Source organism: Pteronotus mesoamericanus, unplaced genomic scaffold (assembly GCF_021234165.1).
Source record: "Pteronotus mesoamericanus isolate MK-2021 breed Mesoamerican mustached bat unplaced genomic scaffold, CSHL_Meso_final contig_24, whole genome shotgun sequence".
Classification (NCBI taxonomy): domain Eukaryota; kingdom Metazoa; phylum Chordata; class Mammalia; order Chiroptera; family Mormoopidae; genus Pteronotus; species Pteronotus mesoamericanus.
In genome coordinates this window covers 5,876,847-5,895,782 of record NW_026555100.1, presented here as the reverse complement: position 1 = coordinate 5,895,782, position 18,936 = coordinate 5,876,847, and the positions used below count along the sequence as shown (strand labels likewise).

Below are 18,936 nucleotides of genomic sequence, written 5' to 3'. Positions count from 1 at the left end.
ATCAATGGTCCCAAAAGAGGAGATCTCAGAGGTTCTTGAGATTAGTCTATTAGTGGTTCCAAATGCAAATCACAACCAAATAAACGTATTTTTAAAAGTATTCAGATTTTCCTGAATGTGAAACACAAGAAGAATCATTGTTAGAAAATCATAGGTCTGTAGTTGCCTACTTTCCTGAGCTAAATATAAATCCTTATTTATTGAAAGAGTTTGGAATATTTGAAATCTTGCCTCCCAGCATGTCATCAGGTTTGGCTCAAATAAATTTTTATAAATTTTTAAAAATAAAACAAAGAGTTGTATTACTAAATTTGGATTTCAAAGCCTAGCCTCACATGAAGTCACTTAAGAAAATGACAGATAAACCAATCAACTTCAAACAAGTTAAAATTGCCATTTTGTTAATCATAGGAGTTTTCATCTTTGTCTAGTTTGTTTACAGCCCTCTTTTTATTTTTAATTTTTTTTGTTCAAATACATTTGGCTCTGCCTTCCCACCGCCACTTTCCCCTGCCCCCCTCCCCCATTTCCCTCCCTCAATGCTTCCCCACTTTGGCTTTGTCCATGTTAGAAACTTTATTCCTAATTACCTCCTTTTGCTGGTATCTCCTTGGCAAATAGGTTGGATGGTTTTTGACTGATGGTTGGATCCTGAGATGGTAGAGACAAAAGTGGTTCTTGTGAATACGACTGTGTTTTGGGAGATTCTTCAAGAAGTCCATCTAGAATGGATAATGGAGCTCCTGGCCCTAAATAGATTAAATTTTAATGAGAAAAAAAAGAAGGGAGGGGGGAAAGGGAAGGGAAGGGAAGGGTTAAGTCAGGAACCTGTATAAAGGACCCATGGACAAAGCCAAAGTCAGAAAGGATTGAGGGAGGGAGGTGGGGGAGGGGAGCAGGGGAAAGTGGTAGCAGGAAGGTGGAGACAAATGTATTTGAACAATAAAAAAATAAAATAAAATAGAAATGCCCCTTACTACATTAAATATTAAATAGTTATTACAAAAGATAAAACACAATCAATTTTCAAAGCACAAAACATATTCCTGAAATATTTCACGGACAGACTTGTTTTCAGACTTTTTATATTTCTGATATAAGTTAAAGAGTACAAGTTAAAATGATAGTACAGCTTCTGCCACAATAACTCCTAGTTAATTCCTGCTGCTAACCTAAATCATGATCATCTCAAACAGATACCTATTATACAAGTTACTTGCTAGACTCAGAATCTCAAAAATCCAGATGAAAAGATTAATATATTTTTAGGTTATATTAAAATCCCTAAAGAACAGGACTTGTAATCACCTCAGTGTTTAATAATGATAGTAATAATAATAATGAGGAGAAGAAGAAGAAGAAGAAGAAGAAGAAGAAGAAGAAGAAGAAGAAGCAGCTGTATTAGATCAAAACTCTGTGCCAAATATATTAAGGATTTTAATGCATAATCTGATTTTTCACATATTTTATTTATTATGCTCTTTTAAACTAAATGAATCACAGTGAAGTTAAATAACTTGCTGAAGCTCTTAAAACATGCCTACTGCCTCTCAAGCAAACACTGATGGATAAAAATAAAAAGCAATGTCAGGTGAGAAATGAGCAGTGCCAGCTGGCTCCAAACTAGAAGAGGTCACTCAGCTAGAGCAAAAGATATGGCTTTGAAAAATAGGTAGATACTGAACAGATAGAAAGGAAGGGGCATTTGAGCTAGGGGCATGCCACTGGCAAAAGCATGGAAGTATTAATTTATTTTATTGGGTTTTGAGGATTGCATAAAGAAAATTAAGGAAAAGTTAGGTTAGGGCTACATTGTATTGATATTTGAATGCTAGGATTTTTCTTCTGTAGGCAAAGAAGAGGGTTACCATGAAGAGTATTAAGCAGAAAAATGATGGATGAAAGTGGTATTTTATGAAAATTACTCTAACAGTGCCAGGTAGCAAGGAGAAAAAAATGTGGACGGAGGCAAAGAGGTCTGTGATAACACTGGGACAATGGTAGAGACATTTGGTAATGGAGAGTAGTGGAATCTAAAGGGAGGGCGCACCCTGACTGGAGTGGCTCAGTGAGCTGGGAGTTGTCCTGCAAACTGAAGGGTCACCAGTTTTATTCCCAGTCAGGACACATGTCTGGGTTGTGGGCCAGGTCCCCAGATGGAGACAGGCAAGAGACAACTGACAGGTGTTTCTGTTTCTCTCATACATCGATGTTTCTCTCCCTCTCTCTAAAAATCACTAAATAAAATCTTTTAAAAAATAAATAAAGGAAGATGCAATGAGCATTTTGAAAGAAAACCAACAAATCTGGGGAATTAAACTGATATAGGGATAGAGGAGGTCAAGCAAAAAAGAAAGAGGAACAGTGTAAGATAATGAGCTTGGAGGCCTAATGTAAGGACAGAGAGTCGATTTATTTCTTTATTTACTTATTTATGTATTTATCTATTTATTGGTTTTTAAAAAATATATGTTATTGATTATGCTATTACAGTTGTCCCATTTTTTTATCCCCTTTATTCCCCTCCACTTTCCCTCCCCCCAGCAATTCTACCCGCCTTAATTCATGTCCAGGGATCGTACATACAAGTTCTTTACCTTCTCTATTTCCTATACTATTCTTAACCTCCCCCTGCCCATGTTGTACCTACTATTTATGCTGCTTATTCTCACTACCTTTTCCCCCATTCTTCCCCCTCCTCCTTCCCTCTGATCTCCTTTCTATTATTCTGTTCCTGTTCTAGTTGTCTGCTTAGTTTACTTCTGTGGGTTTTTTTTTTTAAAGGTACAGTTGTTGATAGTTGTGAGTTGTCATTTTATTGTTCATAGTTTATCTTTTTCTTAGATAAGTCCCTTTAACATTTCATATAATAAGGGCTTGCTGATGATGAACTCTTTTAACTTCACCTTATCTGGAAAGCACTTTATATGCCCTTCCCTTCTAAATGATACGTTTGCTGGATAGAGTAATCTTGGATGTAGGTCTCTGTCTTTCATCACTCTAAGTACTTCTTGCCAGCCCCTTCTTGCCTGAAAGGTTTCTTTTGAGAAATTGGTTGATAGTCTTATGGGAACTCCTTTGTAGGTAACTCTCTCCTTTTATCTTGCTGCTTTTAAGATTTTCTCCTTATCTTTAATCTTGGGTAATGTAAATAGGATGTGCCCTGGTGTGTGCTTCCTTCGGTCCAACTTCTTTGGGTCTCTTTGAGCTTCCTGGATCTTCTGGAAGTCTGTTTCCTTGGTAGATTGGGGAAGTTCTCCATTATTTTTTCAAATAAGTTTTCAATATCTTTCTCTTTCTCTTCTCCTTCTGGTACCCCTATGATTCGGATGTTGGAATGTTTAAAGCTGTCCCAGAGGCTCCTAAGCCTCTCCTCATTTTTTCTGAATTCTTGTTTCTTCATTCTATTCTGGTTGAATGTTTATCTTGTCCTTCTGCTCCAAATCATTGATTTGAGTCCCAGTTTCTTTCCCTTTACTGTTGGTTCCCTGCAGAATTTTCTTTCTTTCACTTTGTGTAGCCTTCACTTTTTTCTCCATTTGGTGACCGTACTCAGTCAATTCGGTGAGAGGATCCAGATTACCAGTGTTTTGAACTGTGATAGTGATTTGATAGGGTGCCTATCAGTTCCTCACTTAGTTCTTCTATTTTTGGAGATTTGATCTGTTCTTTCATTTGGGCCATATTTCTTTGTCTCAGCATGCCTGCTATGTTGGGAGGGGCAGAGCCTTAGGTATTCTCCAGGGCGGGGCAACCCAGATCATTGTGTTGTAACACTGTGTGGGGGAGGGAACAATGCCACTTGATCAGCTCTTGGCCAGCTTTCAGTCCCTTCCCCACTACCCACAAGCAAATGGGGCCCTTCTGGTGCTGATTCCCAGGTAGGTGGGTTTGTGTACATTCTAGGACCCCATGGGTCTCTCCAAGGGACTTTCCTGTGAGGCTGGGAGTTTCTCCTGCCACTGCAATCCCCACATATTTTTACAGCCAGAGGTTTTTAGGCTTTCTTTTCCTCCAGTGGAACCCTGGATTGCAGGGTCTGCCTCATTCCCCAGCTGTTCCTCCTGGTTTATTTGCACACAAAGGACAGCCACTTCTCCTGCCTGGTCCTCCAGCTACTGCCTTGCTATGTGTCCTCTCCACCCTGGCTGCCTGTCTCCACCCCTCCTACCAGTCTGGATAAATATTTCTTCTTTAGCTCTTTGGTTGTCAGACTTCCATGTAGTTTGATTTTCTGGTAGTTCTGGTTTGGTTTTTTAAAAATTTGTTGTTGTCCTTCTTTTGGTTGTGCGAGGAGGCAAAGTGTATCTACCTACATCTCCATCTTGGCCAGAAGCCAGGATGTAGAGTTAATTTAGAAGATAAGGAGTTGAATTCACTAGGAGAATAATCCAGCTGCTGATTTCTAGGGGGATGTCAGAGTTACAGGTAGATATTTGAGAGTTATCAGTAATGAAAAGGAAACTGTTAGGGAAGGTAGCCCCTTAGAAAGTAAAACTGTATTATTGGGAAATTATGTCTAAAGAGTATGACAAGAAAGAGAAGCTAACAAAGGAAATACAAACTGTCAGAAATGTAGGAGGCAATCCAACATGTATTTTACGAAGCGGTTCAATTATACAGGCTGATCATTAAAGGGCAAGTGATGATTTTAATGAAAAAGTTGTTAATATTCCATTTTTCTGATGTATAATTTACATATGATAAAATGTTAACTTTTAAGAATATATTTCAATGCATTTTAATAAAAATCTACACTTATGTAATCACTATCACAATCAATATACAAAAGAATTTTAACACCCCCTAAAGCTCCTTTGTGCTCTTTACAGTTAATTCCCAACTCCCAGCACAAGGCAATCACTGATCTGCTTTCTGTCAATATAGATTAGTTTTGATTTTTTAAGAATTTAACATAAATGAAATGATACAGTATGTACTCTTTTGCATCTGGCTCATTCACTTAGCATAATATTTTGAGATTCATCCATATTGTTTATATCAGTAATTTATTTTTATTGCTGAGTGTTTTTCATTTTGTGGCTACAAGAAAGTCTTAACCATTTACTTATTATAGGTGACTGGGTTGTTTCTGGTTTTTGCCTGCTATAAATAAATCTGATATGAACATTTGTGTATAAATCTTTGTAAGGACATGTTTTCATTGCTCTTAGGTAAATACCTAGGAGTCAAATTGCTGCACATGTATATTTAACTTTATTTTAAAAGTATGGCTATCTTCTTGGGAGAAGGGTCTGTTTAGGTCCTCTGCTCATTTTTTTTATTGGACTGTTTGTTTTTGTTGTTCAGTGTGAGTTCTTTATATATTTTAAATATTAACCCTTTATCAGAAGTGTTCTTTGCAAATATCATCTCCCATTTGGTTGGTTGCCTTTTTATTTTGCTGATGATTTCTTTTGCTGTGCAGAAGATTTTTAGTTTGATGTAGTCTTATTCATTTATTTTTCTTTTTATTTCCCTTGCCTTTGAGGTCAAATTCATAAAATTCTCCCTGTTTTCTTATATGTAATTTATTATTTCAGGCCTTATATTTAGGACTTTGATCCATTTGGAGTTAATTTTTTGTGTGTGGTGACAAATAGCAGTCTAGGTTCATTCTTTTGAATGTAGCTTTCCAGTTTTCCCAGGACCATTTATTGAAGAGGTTTTCATTTCTCCACTGTGTATTTTTGGCTCCTTTGTCAAAAATTACTTGCCGAAACACACATGGGTTTATTTCTGGGTTCTCAATTCTGTTCCATTGGTTTGTGTGTGTGTGTTTTTCTGCCAATATCATGCCATTTTTATTACTGTTCCTTTGTAGTATAATTTGAAGTTAGGGAGTCTGATGCCTCAGTTTTGTTCTTGTTTTTTTTATCAGGATTGCTTTGGTTATTCAGGTCTTTTGTGGTTCTGTAAAATATGATTCTTTTGTTTGTTTGTTTTACCGGGTCCAGCAGGGGTAACGCCTGCTTGAGTGTGCTTGGTAGGGTAATAATATGGGTGTAATAATTTATAGTTTTAATTTGAATATTTCACCTAAAATGTCATACAATGAGCTTGAGTGTGATACTGTTATGTTACAGAATTACACACTTATGATTTTGTAATAAAAAAGCAGCATTATTTGTGCCAGACCCTGTATTTCTTTTTTCAAAATGCCATTGGAATTTTGATGGGGATTGCATTAAGTCTGCATATTGCTTTGTGTAACACAGCCATTCTAACTATGCGGATGTGCCGCGAGCCTCGCAGAGTGGTGGTCCCTGAGAGGGGGTGACGGGAGATTGAGAAAAGGACAACACAACACAAAGACTCAACACAAGACAGTTTAAGGAAAAGTGGGGGCCAGGTGGGACACTGTCCTCTGATAGAGAGACAACGACAATGACCACGGCCTCCATGTTTATTTTATAGGGGTTAGTTAGATAAAGCTCAAGGGAGTTTTGCAGACATACGGCAATGCTGTGGGCATGGACTGTTCTGTTCCCAGGCTATCTACATGATAAAGCTTTCCTCTGCAAAGGGTGCAGTCGTGTTCAGCTAACGCTTGTGGTGATCTAGTCGCTTCTCAACTCCCCCGGGACTCAGGCTGCTGCCAGCTGCCAGCTTGATCTGCCTTGTAGATACAAGCAGTCAAGCGTGGCCTTGCCAAGTGCTTAACCTGGCTTTTGCTGTCAGCCTTCACCATCTTCCGCATTGATGGCCAACAGATATACAAAAAGATGCTCAACTGCACTACCTAGTATGGAAATGCAGATCAAAACTATAATGAGATACTATCTCACACCTGTTAGAATGACTATTATCAACAAGAGAAGTAATAACAAGTGTGGGAGAGATTATAGAGAAAAAGCAATCCTCATTCACAGCTGGTGGGAATGTAGACTGGTACAGCCACTACGGAAAATGGACTGGAGGTTCCTCAAAAAATTAATAGTTACCATGTGACCCAGCAACCCTTCTTCTGGGTATTTACTGCAAGAATTTGAAAACATGTATTCATAAAGATATATGTACCCCTATGTTCACTGCAGCATTATTCATGGTGACCAAGACATGGAAATGATAAAACATCCTTTTATAGGTTATTGGATAAAGAAGATATGGCACCTATACAAAATGAAATACTACTCAGCCATAAGAAAGATGAAAACTGCCATTTGTGATACCATGGATGGACCTTGAGAATATCATGCTAAGTGAAATAAGTCATATGGAAAAAGTCAAGAACTATATTATTTAACTCATATGTGGGCTATAAAACTGAAAACAACAAATGAAAAAATAAGACTAACAAAAAGTTATAGTCACAGACAATAGTTTGGTAGTTACCAGAGAGAAAGGGAGCTTGGAAAGAGGTAATAAAGGGTAAAGGGGGTCAAATATATAGTGATGGAAGGGGATGTGACTTTGAATAGTGAACACACAATGCAATATATAGATAATGTATTATAGAGCTGTATACTTGAACCTATATAATTTTATTAACCAATGTCACACCAATACATTTAATTAAAAAATAAAAAATAAAACTTCCTGGTTATACCTTTTGGCATTCCCACCATAAATGTTTGAGAATTCCAGTAACAACACACCTTTTCTATAATTTTATCAATCTTCATCAGCCTTCTTAATTTTAGCTGGTCTAGTGGTAAATTGCACTGATTTTCAAGTTGTGAAACCAAACTTACAACTTACTTGGATTGGACAGATTATCTTTTATATATGTTGCTAAAATTGATAGACTAATATTTGTTAGGAATTTTTGTGTCTAGGTTCATGAAGTTTATTGGTATGCTCTTCTTGGGATGGATTTGTATGATTTTGATATCATGAAGATAACTATTCTCAAACTTCATTAATGGAAATATTCCTTCTTCTATTTTCTAAGTTTGTGGTAGGAAGAGGGTAGCTCAACAGTGTCCTTGTGAGAGGTTTTTTAATTATATATTTAATGTCCTTAGGAGATATAGGGCTCTTCAGATTTTATCTTTCTTCCTGAATAAGCTTTGTATACGTAGTCAAGGTATTTACATTTCACCTAAGTTGTCCAATTTGTCGACATTAAGTTGTTAATAATTTTCCTTTATTATCTCTCTAATATCTGTAAGACTCGCAGCAGTGTCCCTTTTCATTCCTGATTGGTGGGAATGTAGACTGGTATAGCCAGATACATTGGTACAATGTATCTTCTTTTTTCTTATCAAATTTATCAATTTAATTGATCTTTTCAAAGAACCTTCTTTTGGTCTCATTAATTTTTCTCTATTCTTGACTGTTCTTCATGGCACTGATTTCTATTCTGAAATGTATTATATTAGGGTTCTCTCTGTTATTGAATTGATGGAAAAAATAAAACTTAGCTATGCTTTTCATCATTACAACCTGAAAAAATTTCCAAAATACAGGGACAGGCTAGCTCCACACTACCACAGAAAGCTTTTAGTAAAGTGGCACTTAATACTTATTAATGTACTTCCTGCAGAGCTGTATTCTCTGTGTACAGGATCTTAGGTCCTCAACAAAGGATTTACAGCAGCATTTTCTGAAGACTATCAAGCTATAACTAGGAGGCTATAGCACCCTTGAATATGTAGCAGTGGGCAGGAAGCAGGGGACAGGTTCCTCCATCCTGAAACAGGTCAGTAGCTCACTGACTGGGATGTAATCTGTGCACTCAAAACTGAGGTGCTGAGTGAGAGGAAATCTATTGCCAAGCCCCACAGATATAGCTCCTGTCAAAGAAAAAAAATCCTCCTGATTCACATATCCTATTTCTTAGAGAAAATTTAGCTCCGTTATAATCTAAAGGACCACTATCGTATATGCGGTCCATCACTGAGCAAAACTTTGTGATGCAGCACATGACTGTATAACATATTATTGAAAATAATAAGATCTGAATCAAGATGGCAGAGGAGTGAGTGGAAGTCACACTGACTTCCTCTGAGGACCAACCTAGAATTACAACCAAATTGTGGAGAAATCATCTGGAACAAACAGCTGAACAATAGCGAGAGAGGAGCCTTGTAACCTTGGAGACAGAAGAATTGGCTTTAGCGCAATCTAATTGGTAAGGAGTGCTGTACAGACCTGAGAAGGCGGGAGGAGTGCGCACAGGTGGCAGCACTAGAAGGATATTGAAATGGCCAGTTGGATTCCCCTGAGAAGAGTGGGGTCTAAACCAAAAGCGGGGATCTCTAGCCCACAGCACCAGAGCCCAAAAAGTACACAGAAAACAGCCAGCTGTGAAAAGCAGCAGGGTTGCTCTCTACCAGAGGCAGGTAGCTGAAAACGCAAAGAACTGTTTAAAGGGCCAATGCATAAATTTTCATTTGCAGCCACTTACCCTGGTCTCCAGCAAAGGAGGGGGCAGAGTGGGCTAGAGATGCCTGAGGAGAGACTGGGGAAGAAGGCTGTGGGGAGAGAACTGAGAGAGTAGCCAGTGGGATCTTGGTGCTGACTCATCCCCCATGTGGCAGAAGCCATCTTGCTCAGACAGAGACCACACCCCCTGAGCGGCACCAGCATCAAAGGAACCAATAGCCCCAACCCCAGGTGAAATTCCACCCTGCCCTGTATAAGCCGCTTGCTGAGTGCAGAGTGGCAGCCACAGACAGTAGATTACTGGCTAACGGGGGCAGAGAGAGGGTTGGCGACACTTGGCGAGAGACTGGGGACAGAGGCTTTGGGGAGAGAATAGAGAGAGTAGCCAGAGGGACCCCAGTGGGGACTCCTCCCACATACACAGGGATGTGAGAGGACCCAATAACCCTGCCCCGTCATGAGCTGTCTAAGGCACCCTGCTGAGTGCAGAGTGACTAGATTAACAGCTGAAGGAGAGAGCCAAAAACAGTAGATTCCTGGAAGCCTCAAACAGACTGCCTACAGTCAGACAGGGATGACATCTGACATCATTAGAGGCAGATCCAGAAAGTAAAAACAGCAGTCTCCAACCATAGAAGTTCAGACCACAAAGCCAGGAAATCAAGACAAATCAACTTAAGAAACAGAAGCAAAAGAAAAGAGTCTCTATCAAATAATGGGAAGACAAAGAATTACACCCCACTCAGAGGGAAAGGAGCAATCCCCACAAAAAGAACTAAACGAAATAGAGGCAAGTAAACTATCAGATATTGAGTTCCAAATAGCGGTTCTAAGGAAGCTCAATGAGCTCAGTGAGCTCAGAGAGAATTACCGAAAACTACAGGGAAACTACAAGAAACTTACTGCAAACTATATCAGCATGAAAAAGGACATAGAAACTATCAATAAGAGACAAGAGGAAATGAAGAATACAATTTCTGAATTGAGGAACACAGTAGAAGGAATCAAAAGCAGGCTAGACAAAGCTGAGGACTGAATCAGTGAGCTGGAGGATAAGGTAGAAAAAAAGCTCCCAGAAAGAGCAAGAAAATGGAAAAAGACTCAGAAAGAATGAAGAGGTATTTAGAGAAATGCAAGACAACATGAAACGTAATAATATCCATATAATAGGGATACCAGAAGGAGAGGAGGATGAGGAAGGGATAGAGAACCTGTTTGAAAAAGTCATGATGGAAAACTTCCCTAATTGGAGGAGAGAAAAAGTCACATAAGTCTAGAAAGCACAGAGGGTCCCATTCAAGAGGAACCCAATGAGGCCCCCTCCAAGACACATCATCATGAAAATGGCAAATATCGAAGACAGAGAATCCTGAAGGCAGCAAGGGAGGAAGAGGTAGTAACATTTAAGGGAGTCCCGATACGGCTAGCATCTGACTTCTCAACAGAAACACTGCAAGCCAGGAGGGAATGGCAAGAAATATTCCAAGTCATGAAGAGCAAAGGCCAGCAACCAAGACTGCTCTACCCAGCAAGGCTCTCAATTAAAATGGAAGGTAAAATAAGGAGTTTCCCAGACAAAAGAAGGCTAAAAGAATATACCTCCACCAAACCAGCACTGCCAAATATGCCAAAGGGACTGCTTTAAGATGAAGAAAAAGTTTCTATGAATATCCAGTTCCTTTTACAGTTGCCAATACTTGATATTACCAATATTTTTAATACTCATTAATCTGATTGTGACAATGATGTGTTATTTTAATTGTTCATTTACTATTTGTTGATACTAAACCTGTTTTAGTATATTTCTTGCCTATTTCTATTATTTTTTTAAAAAGCTTTAAATGACTTTTTGGTATTCTTTATCCATTTATTGATTAAAGGTTTGTATAACTTTTTTCCCTAAAAAGAAACAAACCTATTAACCATGTTTTGGATATGTTGCAAATACTTTTCTATTCTATTCCTTGTCCTTTAACTTTTTTATATGTATATTACTATATAGTTAAATGTTTAATACAGTCATATTATCAATATTTACTTTATAGTTTCTGGGGTTGAATATTTTACTTCAGGTAATGAAAAATATTAGTTCTATTTTCTTCTAAAACTCCTTAGATTCTACATATTGATTTTTAACTCACCTGAATATTTCTTGTCCAATGTGTGAAATAGGGCTCTATATTTGTTTTATTTCAAGTAATAGTGGTCCATGCACCTTATTTGTTGAATAAGCTTTATTTTCCCCATTGATTTGAAATATCAACTTAATCATACATATATTAATCAGATATATACGTATGTCTCTAGAATGTTCATTATATTTCATTGATCTACTTGATTATTTCTGCACTGGTGTCATGTTGGTTTAATTGCTGAAAATTTATAAGGGTTTTAAATTTTTAAAAATATTTTATAATTAACTTTGACATTTAAAATAATAAATAAAATCAATCTGCATTTAAGAAGGAAAGAAAGAGAGAGAGATGGAACTCCTACCTTTTGCGACAACTTGGATGGAACTGGAGAATATTAAGCTAAGCGAAATAAGCCAGTTGATGAAAGACAATTACCATATGATCTCATCTATAAGTGGACTCTATTCAACAAAATAAACTAATGAACAAAATAAACCACAGGCGCGGAAACATTCAGCAGACTGAAAGTGACCAGAAGCGGGGGGGGGGGGAAGAGGACGATGGTGGAAAGAAGGGGAAGGGACTATACAAAGAACATGTATGAATGACCCATGGACATGGACAACAGAGTGGGAATTGACAGAGTGGGAATTGACCCATGGACACGGACAACAGAGTGGGAATTGAAATGGGTGGAGGAGGGTAAAAGGGGAAAAATTGAGACAACTGTAACAGAATAAACATGATTTATAAATTAAAAAAATAAAAGCAAAAAATAATAGAAAGGACATGAGTAGTATGAGGATTTGGAGGAAAAAGGTAACACTATCACTATTGGCCAATGATATGATAATCGTTTTCAATAAAAAAAAACAAATAGAATTAATAATCTATTAGAATCAATGAGTCAAGAGAAGATTGTCATATACAAGTTAAATCTAAAAACAATAATATACAGTAGGAGAAAGCTAAGGTGACAATCTAGATAGATATAGCTTACCTCCTCACACAACCACATCAAAATTAGAACTAAACTACAGAACAACTGTTACTTGGGTGAATGTTATTCAAGTGAACATTTATCAAGAAAGGTCATATACTGGATCATAAAACAAATCAAAATAAATTTTAAAGGATTCAAATCATGCAAAGTATGTTTTCTAATCACAATGAAATTAGAAATAAAAACCAAAGATGTATGAAAAAATTCTCAAATATTTGGAAATTTTTTCCAAAATAACCCCTGATCCCAGCCATTCAAATCCTAAATATTGAAAAAAAAGGAAAGAAAACATATGTCCATGCAAAGACTCTTAGATGAATATCTGTAGCACCTTTATTTTAATCGTCCCAAACTAGAAAAGACTCAAATATCTATAAATAGGTGAATAGATAAACATATTGTGGTATATTCATATAATGGGAAACTATTTATCAATATAAAGAGATTAACTCCTGATATAGGCTAACGCCTGTTTGAATCTCAAAATAATTACATTTATGTGAAAAAGTCAGATGAAAAAGGTTACATACTATGCAATTCTATTTAATTCCAGGAATTCTCAAAAATTCTAAATTTGTTTAGAATTCTAAAATCCTAAAACATGCACACACATTTATGGTGACAGAAGCGAATTGGTGGTTGTCTGGCAATGGGGGCAAGAGAAATAGAATACAAATGAGCACACGGAGAGTTTGGGGTATTTTGGATATGTTCATTATCTTGATTGTGGTGATATTTTCATAGGTGTGTTCATATGTCAAAACTTATAAAGTTGTACATTTAAATATATGCAGTTTATGTAATATCAATATGCATATAACAGTATGCAATAACATATACAAGAAACACATAAATAAAAACACAGTAGAATGACCAATTTCCTAAAGTAGAGAAAAAAAGAATGGCAATGAAGAACAGGGGAAAAAGGGAGTGTACAGATAAATAAATTTAAGAATCACAAGAGAGGGACCTTGCATGTGGGGAAGAGAATGAGGAGGAAAAAGAGAAATTTACTCTGCTAGAATGATACCCCTTTTAGGGATGTAGAGACAATAAATTCTCTAAGATGAAAAAAACTGAATAGCAACAGTAAAACTTTAGACTTTCAATCATATCAATGAGGAAATATTTTGGAAGATTCTTCCCTGGCATCCCTGGAACAACTCAAAACTCCACCTATTCATTTCACAAATATTTACTGCATGCCTACTATGTGCCTGGTTCTCTTCATAAGGCCTATAGCCACTAATCATCTCCATTCCTTGGTCCTACCTGCTGGGGTTTCCACCTTGATCGCAGTTGTAGAAGAACCATTAGTGATTCCCCAAGGGTCAAAGCTGGATTCTATTTTCCCTCCTTCTTCAACACACTCTATAGTACCAGTGCTCTTCTGCTTTGTTACTCGTGCCTGCTGTTGTTTGAAGGCCTCATGAAATGCCATTTCCATTCGAATACTATTGTTTTGAATTTCGTAGTATAAACCTGAAGAAAGAAAGATGCTGAAATAAATGTGACTGATTTGCCACCATCATCTACTGAAGAACTGTAATATTTCATTCACATTTTTCACATTTTTACTAAAGTTTAAAAACTACATGAAGAACCATTAAAGAGTAGAAAGACAAAGGAGAATCTTATTAATGGAATAAAAACACATTCAGATCATAGGAAAATACCATACCGAGTAAAGTCCAGGCTACAACATTGGTTGGTTCCAAGCAAGTAGCATCCTCAAAGAAAATTTCTGCCTGATCATAGTTCTCCAACAGGACAGCCAGGACACCACATAGCAATAAACTGAGAAGATATCACCAACATGATTAACAGCATGGTCCATGTCACAGTCATGGAGTCAAGACAACTTCACACGGAAGCTTATCTGCTCCTACTCATTCCCCACTCCCTTCACCCATACCTGTGGATATGATTCTGGTTGAGGGAAAGGGCTTTCCGAAAACACTCCTGTGCTTTGATGTTGTCCTCAGTTAGAAGGCAGAAGGCACCGAAGTCCAGCCAGTGTTCCAGGTTCTGGGGCTCACGAACCAGCCTCTAAAACATGAAGTATTAGGAGAACCAAGGTTATTGTACACTGTCATATTTTTAATGCACATGACATCACACAGAAGCACTCAATAAATATTATAAACTCTATAAAAGCAGAAACTATGACTTCTTTTTGCTTACCATTGAATTCTGAATGCCTAGTACAGTCAATGTTCTGGCTTAGTCAAGTCAATAAATATTAAAAAATAATCTAGAAACTGATTGCTCTGTGGTGTTAGTGTTCTGGTTACTACAAGCTCATCCAATGATCTTCAGTGAAGCTAATGATTGATTTTATGGTTAATATTAAAGATTCATATATATTTCTATCATAATCTTAATTGACAAATATAAATTTATCTACAAATATGTAAAAAATCACCATAATAAATGAAAACTACAAAATATTGCTGGAAGAAATTAAAGCAGACATACATAAATGGAAACATACTCCATATTCACAGATTGGAAGACTTAATATTTTAAGATGTCAATACTACACAAATCAACTTATGGATTCAATGCAGTCTCTAATGAAATCCTAATTTTTTTGAAAAATAGAAAAACCCATCCTAAAATTGAGATGGAATTCAGTAAAGGAAACTTAACAGCCAAAACAATCTTTCAAAATAAAAATAAAACTGGAAGACTCACACTACCTGACTTCAAAACTCACAAAGCTATGCCTTTTTTTTGCGGGGGGGGCCAACAGATTTGCTTCCAGAACACAGGTGTCATGAAAACCACCACTAATCAAAGCCAAAATGGGAAATGTAAAGATTCATATCAATATCGTTGCCATTGGACACATAGATTCTGGCAAGACTACCACTACTGGCCGTCTGATCTACAAATGTGGTGGGATCGACAAAGAAAACATCAAAAAATTTGAGAAAGGGGATGCTAAAATTGGGAAAGACTCCGTCAGATATGCCCTAGTCTTGGTTAAACTGAAAGCTGAATATGAGCGTGGTAACACCATTGATATCTCCCTGTGGAAATTCGAGACCAGCAAATATTATGTGACTATTATTGATGCCCAACGACATAGAGACTTTATTAAAAATACGATTAAGGGCACATCTCAGGCTGACTGTGCTGTCCTGATTGTTGCTGCTGATGTTGGTGAATTTGAAGCAGGTACCTTTAAGAATGGGCAGACCCATAATCATGCCCTTCTGGCTTACATACTGGGTGTGAAACAACTGATTAATCATGTTAAAATGGATTCCATTGAGTTGCACTACAGCCAGAAGAAATATGAGGAAGTTGTTGAAGAAGTCAGTACCTACATTAAGAAAATTGGCTACAATCCTGACATAGTAGTATCTGTGCCAATTTCTGGTTGAAATGGTGACAACATGCTGGAGCCAAGTGCTAAGATGCCTTGGTTCAAGGGATGGAAAGTCAGCTGTAAAGATGGCAATGCCAATGGAACCACTCTGCTCAAAGCTCTGTATTGCACCCTGCTACCACGTCATCCAACTGACAAGCCCCTGTGTCTGCCCCTCCAGAATGTCTACAAAATTGGTGGTATTGGTACTGTGTTGGTGACCCAAGTGGAGACTGGTGTTCTCGGGCTCTGCATGGTGGTCATCTTTGCTTCAGTCGACATTACAGATGAAGTCAAGTCTGTTGAAATCACCGTTAAGCTTCGAGTGAAGCCCTTCCTGGAAACAATGTGGGCTTCAAAGTTAAGAACATGTCTGTCAAAAATAGTCATTGTGGCAATGTGGCTGATGACAGCAAAAAATGACTCAGCAATGGAAGCAGCTGGCTTCACAGCTCAAGTGATTATCCTGAGCCATCCAGGCCAAATCCGTGCTGGGTATGCACCTGTGCTGGATTGTCACACAGCTCACGTTGCCTGCAAATTTGCTTGGCTGAAGGAGAAAGTTGATCATCATTCTGGGAAAAAGCTGGAAGACGGCCCAACGCATTTGAAATCTAGTGATGTTGCTATCGTTGATATGGTTCCTGACAAGCCCATGTGTGCTGAGAGTTTCTCTGACCATCCTTCTCTGGCCTGTTTTGCTGTTTGTGACATGAGACAGACAGTTGCTGTGGGTATTCTCAATGCAGTAGACAAAAAGGCAGCTGGATCTGGCAAAGTCACCAAGATGCCCAGAATGTTCATAAGGCTAAATAAATATTATGCCCAATATTTACCATGCCAGCCTTAATCAGTGGTGGAAGAATGGTCTCAAAATCGTTTGTCTCAATTGGCCATTTAAATTTGATGGTAAAAAATTGGTTAATGATTACAATGCATTGTAAAATCTTCAGAAGGAAATGAGAATGTTTTAGGGACCAATTGGGGTTTCTCGTATGGTATTTTTAAATTATTAGTTTCTAAAATCAATACAGAATTTTGAGATCCATTAAAACAAAGTTTAATGAGATTGGAGTGGTATACGCACATATATGATGTGTTAACTGTACACCTGTAACCTATATAATTTTATTAAACAATGTCACCCCAATAAATTCAATAAAAAAGAAAGTAAATAAATCACATAGGTTAATGAGAAAAAAATAACTTACAAAGCTACAGTAATCAGTGTGGTACTGGTATAAAGACACACATATAGACCAATGGAATAAAATAGAGAGCCCAGAAATAAACCCTTGCATATATTGACAAACTGTTTTAGACAAAGATTCCAAGACCATTCAATAGGGAAGGTATATGGCCCTGGCCAGGTAGCTGAGTTGGTTAGAGCATTGTCCCAATATGCCAAAGTTGCGGGTTCGAATCCCAGTCAGGGCACATATAAGAATCAACCAATTAATATATTGATGAGTGGAAAAACAAATCCACATTTCTCTCTCTCTTTTCTCTTTCCCTTCCTCTCTTTCTTTAAAATAAATAAATAAATAAGTGTATGTAAATAGGGAAAGGACAGTCTTTTCAACACATAGTTCTAGGGAAACGATATCTACATACAAAGGAATGAAGTTGGACCCTTGCCTAACACTATATACAAAAAAAAATTCAAAATGGATCAAAGACCTAAATATAAGACCTAAAACTATAAAACTCTGAGAAGAAAAGAGGACAATGGCTTCAAAACATTGGACATGTCAATGATTTCTTGGAAATGATACCAACAGCACAGGCCACAAAAGAAATAAATAGACAAATTGGACTCCATAAATATTAAAAACTTCTGTACATCAAAAGAAAGTATCTACAAAGTAAAAATATAACTCACAGTGATTTGGGGATAAATAGGAAAGAGTATTTGCAAATCATATATCTGGTAAGGGGTTAATATTCAGAACACTATACATAAAGAGTTCCCAAAATTCAACAAGAAAATGTTAAACAATATGACTCAAAAATGGGCAAAGGACTTGAATAGATATTTTTCAAAGACCTGATCTACAAATGGCCAAAAAGCATAGGAAGAGAGGTTCAACATCACTAATCATCAATGAATCAAACTACAATGAAATCCCACCTCTCACTCATTATGATAGCCATTATTAACAAAACAGAAAATAGCAATTATTGTTGAGTGGATAGAGAAATTAGAACTCTCATACAATGAGGGAACATAAAATGGTGAAGCCACTTTGGAAAACAATAAAGTGGTTCTCAAGGAAATTAAAAATAGAATTGCCATATGATACAACAATCCCACTTCTCTGCATATACTCATAAGAATTGAAAGCAGAGTTTCAAAGAAATATTTGTACGTCCATGTTCATAGCAGCATTATTCATAATAGCTAAAAGGTACAAGGAGCCCATTGACAGATGAATGATAAGTGAAATGTGGTATTAACATACAAGAAAATATTAGTTAGCTTTAAAAAGGAAGGAAATTCTGACATGCTTCAACATGGATGAACCCTTAAGGACACATACTAAGTAAAATAAGCCACTTACAATGGGACATAAGAATTTATTTATATAGACTGATATTTTGAACTTATTGAGGTCTAAATGTTCCTCTATCAATTAATTTAGAATTTAGACAATATTTTCCACTTGAAAAAATTATAAATGTGAAGAGAGGTTCAAAATCACTAGACATTAGAGAAATGCAAAACAAAACTACAATGAGATACCACTTCAACCTCTTTAGGATGGCTATAATTTTTTTTAAAACAATGGACAATAATAAGCATTAGGGAGAATGTGGAGAAAATGAAATTCATCCATTGCTGGTGGGAATGTAAATATTAATACAGCCGTTTAGAAAACAGTTTGGCAGTTCCTCAGAAAGTTAAGCACAGTGTTACCATATGACCTAGCAATTTCACTTCTTAGTATATACTCAAGAGAACTGAAAACATACATTTATACAAAAACTTACATACTTTATACGTGAATGCTCATAGCAGCATTATTCATAAGAGCCAAAAAGTGAAAACCAGTCACATGCCCATCAATAAGGAGTGAAGAAATAAAATGTGG

General features: G+C 37.0%; 1 protein-coding gene across 1 annotated transcript in view; it reads right to left on the bottom strand.

The window, feature by feature from the left end:
* Positions 1-18,936, bottom strand: part of CFAP70 (cilia and flagella associated protein 70) — a 107,205-nt gene that overhangs the window by 25,636 nt on the left and 62,633 nt on the right. The window contains 4 exon segments of the mRNA XM_054572412.1: positions 591-749; positions 13,741-13,950; positions 14,150-14,265; positions 14,384-14,517. Of these exon segments, the coding sequence (XP_054428387.1) occupies positions 591-749; positions 13,741-13,950; positions 14,150-14,265; positions 14,384-14,517 (619 nt within the window).